This window comes from Aspergillus terreus, genomic scaffold (genome assembly GCF_000149615.1).
Source record: "Aspergillus terreus NIH2624 scaffold_2 genomic scaffold, whole genome shotgun sequence".
Lineage (NCBI taxonomy): Eukaryota > Fungi > Ascomycota > Eurotiomycetes > Eurotiales > Aspergillaceae > Aspergillus > Aspergillus terreus.
This window is the reverse complement of record NT_165925.1, coordinates 754,492-768,258: the sequence shown is the minus strand read 5'-3', so window position 1 is coordinate 768,258 and position 13,767 is coordinate 754,492. Positions and strand designations below refer to the sequence as shown.

At 56.3% G+C, this 13,767-nt stretch overlaps 7 protein-coding genes across 7 annotated transcripts in view; 4 read left to right on the top strand and 3 right to left on the bottom strand.

The window, feature by feature from the left end:
• Positions 1 to 522: 522 nt before the first annotated feature.
• Positions 523 to 1,532, top strand: ATEG_01270 (phenylalanyl-tRNA synthetase, mitochondrial precursor; the record flags this gene model as incomplete). Its single annotated transcript, XM_001208635.1, has 2 exons — positions 523 to 683; positions 725 to 1,532. 2 exons carry the CDS (start codon positions 523 to 525, stop codon positions 1,530 to 1,532), a joined length of 969 nt encoding a protein of 322 aa, XP_001208635.1.
• A 627-nt stretch (positions 1,533 to 2,159) lies between these two features.
• ATEG_01269 (zinc-binding alcohol dehydrogenase family protein) lies at positions 2,160 to 3,255 on the top strand (the record flags this gene model as incomplete). The annotated part of the gene is made up of 2 exons (XM_001208634.1): positions 2,160 to 2,305; positions 2,367 to 3,255. 2 exons carry the CDS (start codon positions 2,160 to 2,162, stop codon positions 3,253 to 3,255), a joined length of 1,035 nt encoding a protein of 344 aa, XP_001208634.1.
• Positions 3,256 to 3,869: 614 nt separating this feature from the next.
• Positions 3,870 to 4,992, top strand: ATEG_01268 (putative mitochondrial dicarboxylate carrier; the record flags this gene model as incomplete). Its single annotated transcript, XM_001208633.1, has 4 exons — positions 3,870 to 4,011; positions 4,069 to 4,073; positions 4,144 to 4,242; positions 4,312 to 4,992. The coding sequence occupies 4 exons, from the start codon at positions 3,870 to 3,872 to the stop codon at positions 4,990 to 4,992; spliced, it is 927 nt and encodes a 308-aa protein (XP_001208633.1).
• Positions 4,993 to 5,615: 623 nt separating this feature from the next.
• ATEG_01267 (cytochrome c oxidase subunit VIb) lies at positions 5,616 to 6,263 on the bottom strand (the record flags this gene model as incomplete). Its single annotated transcript, XM_001208632.1, has 5 exons — positions 5,616 to 5,650; positions 5,703 to 5,766; positions 5,835 to 5,916; positions 5,981 to 6,011; positions 6,197 to 6,263. 5 exons carry the CDS (start codon positions 6,261 to 6,263, stop codon positions 5,616 to 5,618), a joined length of 279 nt encoding a protein of 92 aa, XP_001208632.1.
• A 1,209-nt stretch (positions 6,264 to 7,472) lies between these two features.
• On the bottom strand, positions 7,473 to 7,921 carry ATEG_01266 (uncharacterized protein; the record flags this gene model as incomplete). Its single annotated transcript, XM_001208631.1, has 2 exons — positions 7,473 to 7,613; positions 7,664 to 7,921. 2 exons carry the CDS (start codon positions 7,919 to 7,921, stop codon positions 7,473 to 7,475), a joined length of 399 nt encoding a protein of 132 aa, XP_001208631.1.
• A 518-nt stretch (positions 7,922 to 8,439) lies between these two features.
• sec31 (putative protein transport protein (SEC31)) lies at positions 8,440 to 12,608 on the top strand (the record flags this gene model as incomplete). The annotated part of the gene is made up of 9 exons (XM_001208630.1): positions 8,440 to 8,648; positions 8,717 to 8,833; positions 8,892 to 8,997; positions 9,050 to 9,280; positions 9,332 to 9,418; positions 9,467 to 11,340; positions 11,384 to 12,159; positions 12,211 to 12,509; positions 12,564 to 12,608. 9 exons carry the CDS (start codon positions 8,440 to 8,442, stop codon positions 12,606 to 12,608), a joined length of 3,744 nt encoding a protein of 1,247 aa, XP_001208630.1.
• Positions 12,609 to 13,003: 395 nt separating this feature from the next.
• The window catches only part of ATEG_01264 (peroxisomal membrane protein PEX14), a gene marked incomplete at both ends in the record, with an annotated part of 1,309 nt that continues 545 nt past the window's right edge, over positions 13,004 to 13,767 (bottom strand). Inside the window, one exon of the mRNA XM_001208629.1 lies at positions 13,004 to 13,721. Within this exon, the coding sequence (XP_001208629.1) occupies positions 13,004 to 13,721 (718 nt within the window). The remainder of the gene's footprint in view (positions 13,722 to 13,767) is intronic.

Here is a 13,767-nt window from a genome sequence, read left to right as displayed (position 1 = left end):
TATAGATTGTAGATTATAGACTGGCTAGAGATGTTGCTTTCTTGGTGCTATATTTTTACAGGTCCATCACATAATAATATACATGTCAATGAATATATTCGCGTCTACCGTAGCTCCACGCCCAGTAACCCGACCAGCTTCTCCCGCACCTGGTCATGCAGCTCGTTGGCCTCCTCGTTGGTCAACGTGCGCTCCAGACTGCGGTAGTTGATGCGGTAGCACATGCTCTTGCGGCTGGTCTTCGGGTGCGTGAACTCATCGATGAGCTGCACATCCTCGACGAGGTCGCCCGCCACCCCACGCACAATCTCCATAATATCGTTCTCGTGCACCGGGCGCGCCCCGCCGGCCGCACTCCCCCCGCTGGCCGCCGCGGATGGCAGCCAGAAGGCGACGTCCTTGTAGCAGGCCGGGTGCTTGGAGAACGGCTCGAAGCGGGAGATGCGGCCGGCCTGGAACTGCGACAGGAAGCGCTCGTCGCGCGACCAGAACAGCCGGATGTCCGGGATGTTGAAGAGCAGCATGGCGATGCGCTCGAGGCCGATGCCGAACGCCCACCCGATGCGGTGCGGCACGTCCGAGTTGATCAGCAGCTCCTGCTTGATGACCCCGCACCCCAGCACCTCCAGCCAGTCGCCCTGCCAGAACACCTCCAGCTCCCACGAGGGACTCGTGAAGGGGAAGTACGCCTCCACCCAGCGCACCTTGAGCGGTTCTGTGGGAGCGGCGTCCGGGGTGCCGGCGGCGGCGGCGGCGGCCTTGCTCCCCTCGGTGAAGATCTTGATGACCATGCGCTCGAGCGAGCGCTTGAGGTGCGCCGCGACGGCCTCGACCTCCTCGTGGCTGTGGTGCGCGCTCTGCAGCGGGTTGCGGTCCGGGTGGACGGTGGGGTTGGGGTCGTCGACGGGGACGTCGTGGGCGGGGATTTTGGCGACGTCGCGACGAATGGCGGCGGCGGTGGCGGCGGCGTGGGCGAGTGGGTTGGTCTCCGGACGCTTCCACAGCATGGCGCCCTCCATCTGGTGGAAGACGGGGTAGTGGCTGCGGTCGATGGCGTCGCGGCGGTAGACGTCGGCGACGACGGTGTAGCCGACCTCGTGCGGGCGGGTCGCCTCGTTGCGGTTGAGCTGCTGGAAGTAGGCCTGCTGGTGGGCGCTGGTGTGGGTGCGCAGGACGGTCTTGTCGTTGATGTAGTAGGTGTCGGTGCGGCTGCGGCCCGGGTGGTCGGCCGGGAAGCCCAGCACGTCAAAGTTGTTCGCCGTCGAGACGACCGGGTTCGGCTCGGTGTAGTTGCCGTAGACCGGGCCTGGGAACGTGCTCTCGATCAGCTTGCGCGTGATGGCGAGCGGGTGGTTCTCCTCCAGGTAGAGACGGCGTCCGACGTGCGAGAGGATGGTGTCCGGCGTGTTGGTCCAGTCGTCCGTGCGGTAGGTTTCGCCTTCGATGGTCAGGGAGGACTTTGCGTGCGGGCGTGTAGCGCCGGGCTTTGCTTTGTCGCCATGGTCGTCCTGCGTCCGCCGGATGGCGGTTGAGCTCCAGTCCCGACGGAGGGGACGCGCTGTGGGATGCGAGAGCGGAAGGCGGATGCTCCGGCCGGTGGATATGATGGACCACCTAGTGCTGGTGGTGCGCAGGGCTCGCCCGGTGGCGAGAAGACGCATGGTGGTTGCGATTGAGTGTAGTTGATGGTTGAGGAGCTGTCGGGATAAGGCAAGGAAATCTCTCGGCTCGGCGAAATGTGTTGCCGGTATACTTGGATGGCATGATTCTACCATGAGTTCCCTAAAACTCGGATCCTGTATATGTAAGTATATACATTAATACTGATCAGGCTTAGAAGCCAATCTAGTATCAATTGGGTGTGATTGCATCGCCATGTTGTTATATATCCGCTTGTGTTAACATAGTACGGGATATATATTCAGCGTTATGGTCCGCGAATCATGCTGTCCTTGCAACATGATATGTTGATCGCAGCTTGAACGAGTCAGTAGATCGCTAAGCTATCCGGGAATTTACTGATCAAGTGATAGATTCGAGTCTATGTGAATATATATCGACTGATGCATACACTGCTTATGTCATCTATATATACCTATTCCCCAACCATCGTCGGCTCCCTCGGAAGGAACCAATCAAGGAATCAATCCAAGAAAATGATGGAACAAAACAGAGCAGCTATCATAAAGGAGCCGCACGGCCCGGTCGTCGTTGAGCCGGTAGAGACCTGGGTTCCAGGTCCTGGAGAAGTCTTGGTACGGAACGAAGCCATCAGCTTCAATCCCATCGAAGCTAAGATTCAAAAGTAAGATCTACTCGACACCGCTAAACGAGTACTTGTCCATCAGACTTACTAACGCATCTAGATGGGACATGTTCAAGAGCACCTATCCGGCTATCACTGGCTTCACCTTCGGCGGCACAGTGCTCCAAGTTGGCCCAGAGGTGACATCTGTGCAGCCGGGGGATCGAGTCGCTGTTGCGCGCTGGGGATGGACAGGAAGCGAGAACAAGTTCGGTGCTTTTCAGAAATATCCTCTGGCGCTGGAGCAGAATTTGATCAAGCTCGAACCGCACGTTTCGCTCCATACGGCAGCCGGAGTCATCGCCAACCTCTCGACGGTGGTGGCCGCACTGTCCATCTGTATGGGACTGGAGTTTCCTCCGGTGACGGAGAAGGCGAAGCGTAACGGTCAACGCATCTTCATCTACGGTGGATCATCATCAGTCGGTAGTCTTGCAGTGCAGTACGCTTCCGATGCTGGCTACGACGTGGTCACTACGTCGTCTCCCCATAACCAGGAGATGGTTCAAGCGCGAGGGCCGTCCTATATTATTGACCATACCCAACCGAGAGACAAACTCCTCGCAGACATCCACGCTCACGAGCCTTACGCGGGGATCTTTGATGCCATCGGTGCCCCTGAGGTGACTGAACTCATGGGACAGCTGCTTGCAAAAAGTGGAGGGCTGTTCTTTTCGACGAGTCCTACTCCCGTGGATGACCAGTTGCCAAAGAACGTGGAGAAGAAGTGGTTTGGATACTCTGAGGTATTAGTGTCTGATCCGCAGAACCGAAATGCCAGGAAGTGGTATCTGGAAGAGTATCTGCCTACGGGATTGCACAATGGAATTATACGCTCTAACCCTGCCTTGCATGTTCCTGGGGGACTCGAGTCCGTGCAGGAGGCTTTGGACTTGCTGTACGATGGAAAGGTTAGCGGGAAGAAGGTCTTTGTGAATCCGCAGGAGTAGATGGTATGTCTAGCCCATGACATCATAGTACAGGTATGAAGTATCTCGACGGTACCTGGTTAGGAGTGTTCAGAACAACACACATCCCTCGTGTTATGTCAATCGGGATCATGATTGTGATCTAAGAAAAATGTAGATCATACTCTGTATACTTTGTATGCTCATACTCCGGCAACAAGATGCTCTCTCTACTTCTACCCTACCCGAGACATGACCATCCTGTCAGACCCTGCCAGAAGACCTCCAATCCTACGTATACTTAGGACAACCTCCAAATACTCCTCTCCTCTCCTCTCCTCATCGGCCACAATTCAATGCCCGAAGATAGAGGCCGATGAGGGCAGCGGCTATGATGAAGCGCCAGAGACCCATTTTACCGAAGATATCCGCTTACCCGCCCAAACCCGAGCCGCTGATTGGCCCAGCCGGGTGCGACCAGGGTTTTCGGAGACCTGATTTATCTCCGGCGCGCATCGTCAATTTCCTATCGTCCCATACTTAACTTGCTGACCATCATTGTGTGCTGGAGTGCATCTTCCCCTCCAACTACACCCCCACCACCGTCGCATCCTCTCCACTCTTTGCTCTTCTTGCCTCGTCGGGTCGACCTCAACATGGCAAGCAGCGTCAAGCAGTTGGAAGTGTCCCAACCGTCCCGGGCGGCGACAGCCCCCGTGAAAAAAGTCCATTATCCTTTCTGGTTCGGTGGCTCGGCCTCATGCTTTGCGGCGGCCGTCACGCACCCGTTAGACCTTGGTAAGTCCAGCTTTTTGAATTTGTCACTATGGCTTGACTAACATTGACTCTCTCTAGTCAAGGTAAAGCCTCGAGAAAACGTTTGGTGCATCGTCATCGTCCGAAGACTAATCACGTCGTGCAAAATTTTAGGTTCGCCTCCAAACACGTGGGCCCGGTGCTCCCACGACCATGATAGGGACTTTCGGCCATATTCTGAAGAATAATGGAGTTTTGGGACTGTACAGCGGGGTATGCACCAGCCGCAGTTGCGTCATTTGACCATACACCGGACATTTCGCTCACGAGTTCCAACTACAGCTGTCGGCCGCAATCTTGCGCCAATTGACCTATTCGACAACGCGATTCGGAATCTACGAAGAGCTAAAATCCCACTTCACGTCGTCCTCGTCGCCCCCTGGTCTCCTTACCTTGGTCGGCATGGCCTGTACCTCCGGCTTCATCGGCGGTATCGCAGGCAACCCGGCCGACGTTCTTAACGTGCGCATGCAGTCGGATGCCGCGCTCCCGCCGGAGCAACGCCGCAACTACCGACACGCCTTCCACGGCCTGGTGCAAATGACTCGCACCGAGGGTCCGGCGAGTCTGTTTCGCGGCGTGTGGCCCAATTCGACGCGAGCCATCCTGATGACGGCGTCGCAGTTGGCGTCCTACGATTCCTTCAAGCGCATCTGTCTGGAGAAGCTCGGCATGTCCGACAACCTGACGACGCATTTCACGGCGTCCCTGATGGCGGGATTCGTCGCCACCACCGTCTGCAGTCCCGTCGATGTGATCAAGACCCGCGTGATGAGTGCGGCGCCCGCGGAGGGCGGCCAGAGCATTCTGGGCCTGCTACGCGACATCTCGCGCAAGGAAGGCTTTGGCTGGGCTTTCCGCGGCTGGGTGCCCAGCTTCATCCGGTTGGGTCCTCACACGATCGCTACGTTTATCTTCCTGGAAGAACACAAGAAGCTCTATCGCCTGCTGAAGGGCGTCTAAGGTGCAACATAAGACCGAGATTATTTTACTCCTATCTCTCTTCATTTGTTGGATGCCTTATGCATATGAATTTCCTTGATTTGCTGGTTTCGTTTTGCCTTGCGAAGCATTTGAGAGGACAAAAGTTTTTTCTTTTATTGTACATACTATATATCTTTGTGTGTGCTTTTCTATTCTGGTTGATGCTTTCTGGCTTTTGTCCTCTCAAATTCTGCGCGTGCTGTCGCCGGATAGCACCGAGATACCCTTTCATGGGCAGGTCTGACCATCCGACCTGTCAACTTGCATTACACCATTATCCATAGACTGTTTCAGTGTTGAGAGCGACTTCGCAGTCGTGACACTGGTTGATTAGATTTAGCTTGGAATAGAATTGGACACGATTGCCATCAGATCTTGCTTTATCACTGTTCCTACTCTACAGGACATGTCGGCACATAGAGCCAGATTACTCGTATGAAAGTCTTCGACCACACAAGTGTAACGTGATTTTGAACTACAGCGAGTCTATATACGTCCATCTTCCCAAGGACCGGGAAGCGGATGGTATTCCCGCTTTGATCAAGTAAAGTACATGTTGACACAAAAAGCTCCAATATCAATCAACCGTCACGGCAGACCACTTATTTGTCCAGGTTAGCGGGGAAGTTGCCGGCCTCTGAGTGGTCGTCAGCTTCGATCCTGGAAATGACGAGTCACGAGATACGTACCGCGTTGGGTGTCCCAACGGTCAGTCCAAGCCTTGGGGCAGAGGGAGCGGAAAGCAAGGTAGAACTGTTTGCGTTAGCGATTTGGCTCGAGTCCGTTGTTTGTGGGCCGTCACAGCAGGGCGGAGTGAATACCTGACGGCATGGGCGGAAGTCCTCGCCCTTGGCGTTGACACACTTGTGGTAGTCGACGTAGTTCTGCCAGCAGTGCTTGGTCCTGTGGTTGACAACGTTAGTGATTGAGGGAAACAACCATTGGGCGTTCAGAGGGTTGTGCGTACTGGTTCTGCTGGGGGAAGCGGGCGTCATAGCCTGTGGTTGCATCCGAAGTGGTTAGCTATCTGCAGAGGGCCCCTCGACGAAAAGCTCATCCGTGGAGAGCCAAAACGCGGTCGGATCGATGGAAAGCGTCAACTAGACATACCGGCTGCGAATTCATTAGCAATTGGCCTGGAAACGAGACCTCTGAGCGGAGACATGGGCAGGAATGAGCTCACCTGTCACGAACTTGAAGGGCTTGGTCTCGACGGGCTCATCGGGATCGGCCTCAGGAATAGCACCCATTGTGACTGTGGAGAAAAGAACCCGACAGAGAAAGACTCAACTAGGGAGATATAGGCGTGGTGGGGAGAACGGAGGAGGGGGAGGTGGTCTGGAGAGAGGAAGAGGAAGATGGGGTGAGGTTTGCGCCAGTGGATGACCTGACCTGTGAGAGGCAGCGCTGCCGGGAGAGACCGCGGGCGGTCTAGCGAGCCACTCATGCGGCAAGATTTCCTAAACAATCCGAAGACAGCCCGGTCTGCTGACTACTCACGACCACCACCACTCAAACCTCACCCGTTCCGTCCTTGAGCTTCCGTCGTCACCACTTCCCTTTCGTCCTCCCATCATCCCACCACCGTTGTTCCCAACTCCGGTTGACGCCTGCTCGCTCACCATGTATCCCTCTCGTATCCTGCGGATGCAGCCTTCCCGGCCTTTTGCCTTTGCGACTCCCGTGCGTTCCCCTTCCCGTGACATCGGAAAAAATGACTGTGTACTAACTCCCATGTAGAAGGAGCCCCAGAGCGGTACGTGACGATACGGTCTCCTTGCGGAGAGAGATGGAGAGAAGGAAATGGTTCAAGAGAAGAGAACTAACTCGCATCAGCCCACACCGTCTCTCAGCGTCTGCGCCTCATCAAGAAGGTCCCTCCGGAGTTGATCCCTCTCGGTATGTTACGCTCCCACGCCTTTTGCCATTGAGGTACAAGTCTCTAATCGTCTTCTACCAAATCAACAGGTCTGGTCCTTGGGTATGTCTCTCATTTCATGGTCTTCTTTAGATTCTATGATACATAAACCCACCCTATCCACCCCAGCTCAGAATCCCCATCACTGACGCAACCAATCGCAGTGTCGCCGTCGGTGCTGCCATCTACGCTAGCACCCACAAGCTCCTGACCGACAAGACCCTGCGTCTGTCCCGTAACTCGCCTCAGGACCGTGAGCACTAAAAGGAAACATGTACCATCACATTTGATTCAATTGCAATGGGCGATCCTTTGTGTGTTTTCTGCTTTTTTTGTCGGCGGTCTGTATTATCATGAGGTAGTCGAGGTGACGGGAGAATGTTAGGACTCGCAACGGAACATGATTCCAGGCTTGGGGTCGGAGCGCGTGTATATAGTACGGCTTTGAACAGAGGGGTCCTGATGCAGTAATATCGCAATATTACTTGTTCGCCTGGCCTGTCTGGTCGTAGTTTTGGGAGACGATTCCCACTTGTAGAGCTCATTCGGGCTTCGGACCTGCGACGTCTAGCTCTTCCAGGCCTTGCATTGGGTCGCTAGGGCGTTCATTGGATGCCATCTTCGCCTCATCGGCGGCCAGGCGGTCTTCTTCACTGACGGCGTATTTGGCCAGATATCCCTCCTGGATGTAGTTAGTATTAGACATCTTGTATATAGGGAATGCATGCGCACCTGTTCCCAAATCGCGGTTTTGCTTCCGAGGCCTTCGTTGCTGTCTTTCTGTGGTTTGGCCGCTGCCACTTTTATCGTCCGTCCGTAGAGCTCGCTTCCGTCCATATTATCGATCGCTTCCTTCGCATCTTCCGGTAGGTCAAACTCCACGTATCCGAATCCTCGATGGGCTTCATTCGTATTGGGGACATCGGGTTTGGGGAGCGTGATATCGACGACTTCGCCGAAGGGGACAAAAGCCTCGGCCAGGGTGTGCATGGTAACCGACTGGTCGAGACCCCCCACATAGACGGTACACTTCAAACGGGCTTGTTCGGTCATGATGGCAGACGGTAGCGGAGGACTCTAGGGGTGAACGGCATGCGATCGAGGCGGGATTTCGTTCGTCACAAGGGACTGGGGACTCCGACCGGAAGAGTATCTCTCCTGCGCAGACTTTCTGGGGCACGGGCGGACAGTCTGATATCACGTGCTCCCGCGGGTCACTGTTTTGGCGAACGTCCCGAAACGGGCTAGCGGGCCAGGAGGACACCTGGTTGATTACCTGAGGCCTGGCTATCCCGCCTTTGCTGCTGTTGCTACTGCTGGTAACTTGGCAACTTCCATGCACCCCTCCGTATCCCATTCTTAGCGAGGGGCGGCCTTGTCTGGAACAGTTACATTCCTTTTTTCTCTTGCGTTTCTCGTCTGCTTTTGTTCTTTCTTGGATGACCGCTGACCCCCGACCCGCCTGTTGTCTGGCCCTCTCCTGATCTATATACCTGTCGAATTCCAACATGGTGCGTCTGAGGGAGATTCCCCGGACGGCCACGTTCGCCTGGTCCCCCGGTGCGGACTCCCCATTGATTGCGACCGGTACCCGCGCGGGTGCCGTTGACGTTGATTTCTCCAATGAGACCTGTCTCGAGTTATGGGACTTGGGCTTGAGCCGCGAGGATGTCAGTGGGGAGCTGCAGCCGGCAGCGAAGATTGATACTGACTCTGGGTAATTTTATCCTCTTGTTGATGAAGACATTCTTCCGATTTCAAATACTGACTGGTTGTCTTCGATAGTTTCAACGACATTGCGTGGACGGAATCCGACGATAACAAGCGCGGAGTCATTGCTGGTGCCCTCGAGAACGGAAGCCTGGATTTGTGGGATGCGGACAAGCTACTCAATGGGTCAAGGTTCGTGTCTGTGTCGAATTGGAGGTCACATGGAGCTTGTTGGTCTGACTGTGTACAGTGACTCGGTGATCTCGAGATCTACCAAGCATTCAGGGGCTATCAAGGCTCTGCAGTTCAACCCAAAACATTCGAACCTGCTGGCCACTGGTGGTGCAAAGGGAGAGGTAACTATGCACAACGCGATGACTTGAGTGTTCTCGACTAATGGCGGGACAGCTCTATATCTCCGATCTTAACAACGTCGCGAACCCCTACCGACTCGGCACTGCGGCTCGCGCGGACGACATCGAATGCTTGGACTGGAACAAGAAGGTTGCCCATATTCTGGTGACTGGCAGCAATGCGGGTTTCGTCACCGTCTGGGATGTCAAGTCGAAGAAGGAGAGTCTCACTCTCAACAATGTTGGCCGGAAGGCTGTCAGTGCAGTGGCCTGGGATCCTGAAAAGGTGCGATCGCTGCCTTGGTGACTGTATAGTGTAACCTCTAACTTGTCATAGCCTACGCGACTTGTCACTGCGACCCCGTTGGAGTCCGATCCTATGATCTGTGTTTGGGATCTCCGTAACTCCCATGCTCCGGAAAGAGTAGGTCGCAATATCCCATTACACCATCTCCATACTAACGCTCAATAGACGCTCCGAGGCCACGAGTCTGGCGTCTTGTCGCTCTCATGGTGTACCCAGGACCCTGATCTCCTACTTTCCTCCGGCAAAGACAACCGCACGCTATGCTGGAACCCGCAGACCGGCTACGCCTATGGCGAATTCCCCGTGGTCACGAACTGGACCTTCCAGACTCGCTGGAACCCCCACAATCCCAACTTCTTCGCCACTGCCTCCTTCGACGGCCGAATCTCCATCCAGACCATTCAGAACACTAGCACTGATACTGCCAAGGCCATTGCCGATCAGAACCAGGCTCTTGATGGCGAGGACTTCTTTGCGAAGGCGCAGTCTCAACCCCAGGTGTCGAGCTTTTCGTTGCCCAAAGCTCCCAAGTGGCTTGAGAGACCTTGCGGTGCTACGTTCGGCTTCGGAGGCCGGGTTGTTTCGGTTGGCCTGACCGAGAAGGGCAGCCGCACTTCTACAATTAAGATCACTCCGTTCGAGGTCGATGAGGCCGTTGGCAAATCCACCGAGACCTTTGAGAATGCTCTGAAGGAGGGTGACCTGCGGAGCATCTGTGAAACCAGAGCCACAAATGCTGCCACCGAGGAGGAGAAGGCTGATTGGAAGGTCATCGAAGCGCTGATCTCCGAGAACCCCCGCAAGAGCCTTGTGGATTACCTTGGATTCCAGGACAAGGCTGACGAGGCAGCGGACTCGTTGGCGAAGCTCGGGCTGGGTAAGGATGAGGATGTGAACGGAGAACCCGCCAAGGAATCCCGCGGGCCGGGAGCAAAGAAGCACAAGCGCCTGCAGTCCATGTTCGACGCCAACCCTGAGGGTGACAGCTTCTTGTCGGACCTCGCTGCCTCGAAGGGGGCCAAGACCAACAACCCCTTCCAGATCTTCAACGGATCCGAGTCCGAAGCCGAGAAAGGCATCACGCGGGCTTTGCTGGTCGGTGACTTTGAGAAGGCTCTCGATGTTGCCCTGAAGGAGGACCGCATGTCGGACGCTTTCATGATTGCTATCTGTGGTGGTCAGAAGTGCATCGAGAAGGCCCAAGAGCACTATTTCTCCAAGCAAACTGACAGCCCCAACTATGTTCGTTTGTTGGCGTCTATCGTCGGCAAGAACCTGTGGGATGTCGTGCACAATGCTGACTTGTCCAACTGGAAGGAGGTCATGGCAGCGCTCTGCACCTTCGCCGAAGAGAAGGAGTTTGCGGATCTTTGCGAAGCCCTGGGTGACCGCTTGGAGGAGCAGGTCCGCAGCAGCGATGAGAAGTCTGCACGCAAGGACGCATCTTTCTGTTTCCTGGCTGGTTCGAAGCTCGAAAAGGTGGTGGCCATCTGGATCGAGGAGCTTGCCGAGAACGAACAGAAGGCGATTGAGACCGGCGCCAACGACACTACTTTCTCCATCCATGTTCATGCTCTTCAAAGCCTGATTGAGAAGGTGACTATCTTCCGCCAAGTTTCCAAGTTCCAGGACACCGAGCACACGAAGGACTCCGACTGGAAGCTCGGTATGCTGTACGATAAGTATATCGAGTACGCCGATGTTGTCGCCACTCATGGCCGGCTGCAAGTCGCGCAGAAGTACCTTGATCTGGTGCCTGAGAAGCACCCTGAGGCCGAGATCGCTAGAAACCGCATCAAGCTGGCTATGAGACAAGCTGCCCCTCAGAGAACGCAGACCACTGCCCCTGCGACCCGGGCGACCCGGACACCCATGGGAAGGCCCATGCCGCAGCCTAGTGCTTACCAGCCGCAGTCCACATTCGCACCGGCTGCCCCCGCTGCCCCCAACACTTATGCTCCTCCTACTGCGGCTCCTAACCCCTACGCTCCTGCTGCTCCTGCCGCGGCCGCACCAGCACCACCTCAGCCGGTCAACCCGTATGCGCCGGTGGGCGGTGGCTACACTCCTGCGGGATACCAGCCTACTCCCGCACCGACGTATGGCGGTGTTCCTCCTCCTCCTCCGCGCTAACAATCAGTCTCCCGCCACCGTCACCACATACACGACTGCCACCAACCTCCCCGCGTGGAATGACTTGCCTGAGGGCTTCATGAAACCCCCGACGTCCCGTCGCGCTACGCCTGCAACGGCGGCGGCTCCCATCACCTCGCCGTTCCCGAACCAGTCGCCTCCCATCGGTCATGGACCTCCTCCCCCGGGTGCTCCACCCACTCAGCGGACACCCTCCGTGCCTCCTCCGCCTAAGGGCACCGCTCCCCCACCGCGGATGAGTTCACCGCTTGCCGGAGCTCCTCCGATGGCGTCAATGGCGCCTCCTCCCGCGGCGGCTCCGGCTCCGGCTCCGCCCGCCAACCCTTACGCCACTCTGCCTCAGTCCCCTCCGATGGCATCTAGCATGGCTCCTCCGGCTTCGATCCCCCGTGGCCCATCTCCGTACAATGCACCTCCGACTGCCCCGCCCCCGAGCAACCGGTACGCGCCCAGCCCTGCCGCGCAAGCAGCCAGCCCCCAACTGCAGACGAGAGCACCTGTGCCGCCGCCTCCGCAGGCAGCTGCGTCGCCATATGCCCCCCAGCCTATGGCCCAGCCGCCAGCAGCGAACCCGTATGCTCCTAGCACTCCGCCAATGGTTGCGCCTCCGATGCAACAAGGCCCGCCTCCTCCTCAGGCTGGAGGATCCCGACCGAGCACCGCAAACTCTCAGCGGAAGGCAGCTCCCCCACCTCCGAAATACCGTAAGTTGCTGTTCGTACCGCTATCTTGGAGCCCAACTGACCTTTCAATAGCACCTGGTGATCGGTCTCACATTCCGGCCGAGGCCATGCCTGTCTTTGAGATTCTTTCCGCAGACATGCAGCGCGTCAAGTCCCGGGCACCTTCGTCGTTCAAGGCTCAAGTGGATGATGCCGAAAGGCGGTTGAACATTCTGTTTGACCACCTCAACAACGAGGATCTCCTCAAGCCGAACACGATTGCCGACATGGCGGAGCTCGCGAGAGCCATCCAGGCTCGTGATTACGACACAGCTCGGGCGATCCACGTTGACATCATGACGAACCGGATGGACGAGTGTGGTCAATGGATGGTGAGTGCTCTTTGTTCGAATGAAAGCTTAGAATGATGCTAACCGTGATTCCAGGTTGGTGTGAAGCGCCTAATTAGCATGAGCAGAGCCACCCCTTGAAGCGTTCAACGTGAGGTATGGAATTGTCATGAGTTGTATTTACGAGCATAGGAGCCTGCGATTTACCACGCATCGCAAGCACGTGCCTCAGGCTTGTGGTGTGAGTGTGGTTGGCTTTTTAGAAGTTTTCGTTATGTCAATGCTATTATAATGTTACCTAGTTATTTGGCAAGCTTGAATTCCGAGTAGAAAGAATCAAAAGTGAGTATTCTAGGTCGATCCTTCGGAGGTAGAAAGTCAAGAATTGGATTTATTGTATTGATCAAGCCCAACGCCATGCTGGTTATTGGTAACCTTGTACATCCCACAGATGCCGCAAAATCATAAACCCAAACTGATATAAAAGTAGCAAAGTGCATATACAAGTGAAGCAGAGAAGGTATCTAGTTGTTCCGTCACCGAATCAGCCCCAATCCGGAGCCAACACGACCTCCCCGTCCAGAGGGAAAGTTTCTCGCACTGAGAAGCGCACCCTTGACGCCGCGAATCTCCGAACGGAAGCCGGAGATGGCATCCTCCTCGCCCTTGCTAATGCCCGTCGAGGTGCCGCTGCCACTATCGATACCGGGGGTACTGTAGACGCCGTACCCCGTCGCGGTCCCAAAGCCAGGCTTACTGTAGAGCAGGCCATCCAGGTAATGATGCAGATCGTTCAGATTGGTGCGCATTGTGTCGTCGAGCGACCCGGAGTTCTTCTCCAAGTCGGCAAACTCGCGCAGATTCGCCGTGATGATCTCCAGACGCTTGTGGTGGGTGTTCACCGCGGTCAGCGGGTCCGGCGCGGCGGCCTCGTCGGCGGGGTTGACGACACCCGCTGCCGACGGCGCAGTCGCATCCTGGATGAGCTCCTGGGACGTCTGCGTTGCGACGTCGCGATGGAAGAGCTCGGTCGGGTCGGAGGTGATGGACTCGGCATCGGCGTCATCGTCGGCTTCTGGAGCGGCGGCGGTGGATGCGCGGGCCGTGAGCTGCGGTGGGATGGTGGAGACATTCTGCTCGAGCTTTTCGTTGAGCTTCTGGAGATTGGCGCTGGCGGTTTCGGCGAGGTCGTGGCGGGCGCTGGTGAGGCTGGCGAGCATGGGTTTCACGAGGTATTCGCTTGCGCCGTAGAGGCTGGCGCCGAGGCCGGCGGCGCCATAGATGGTGTAGAGGATGCTCT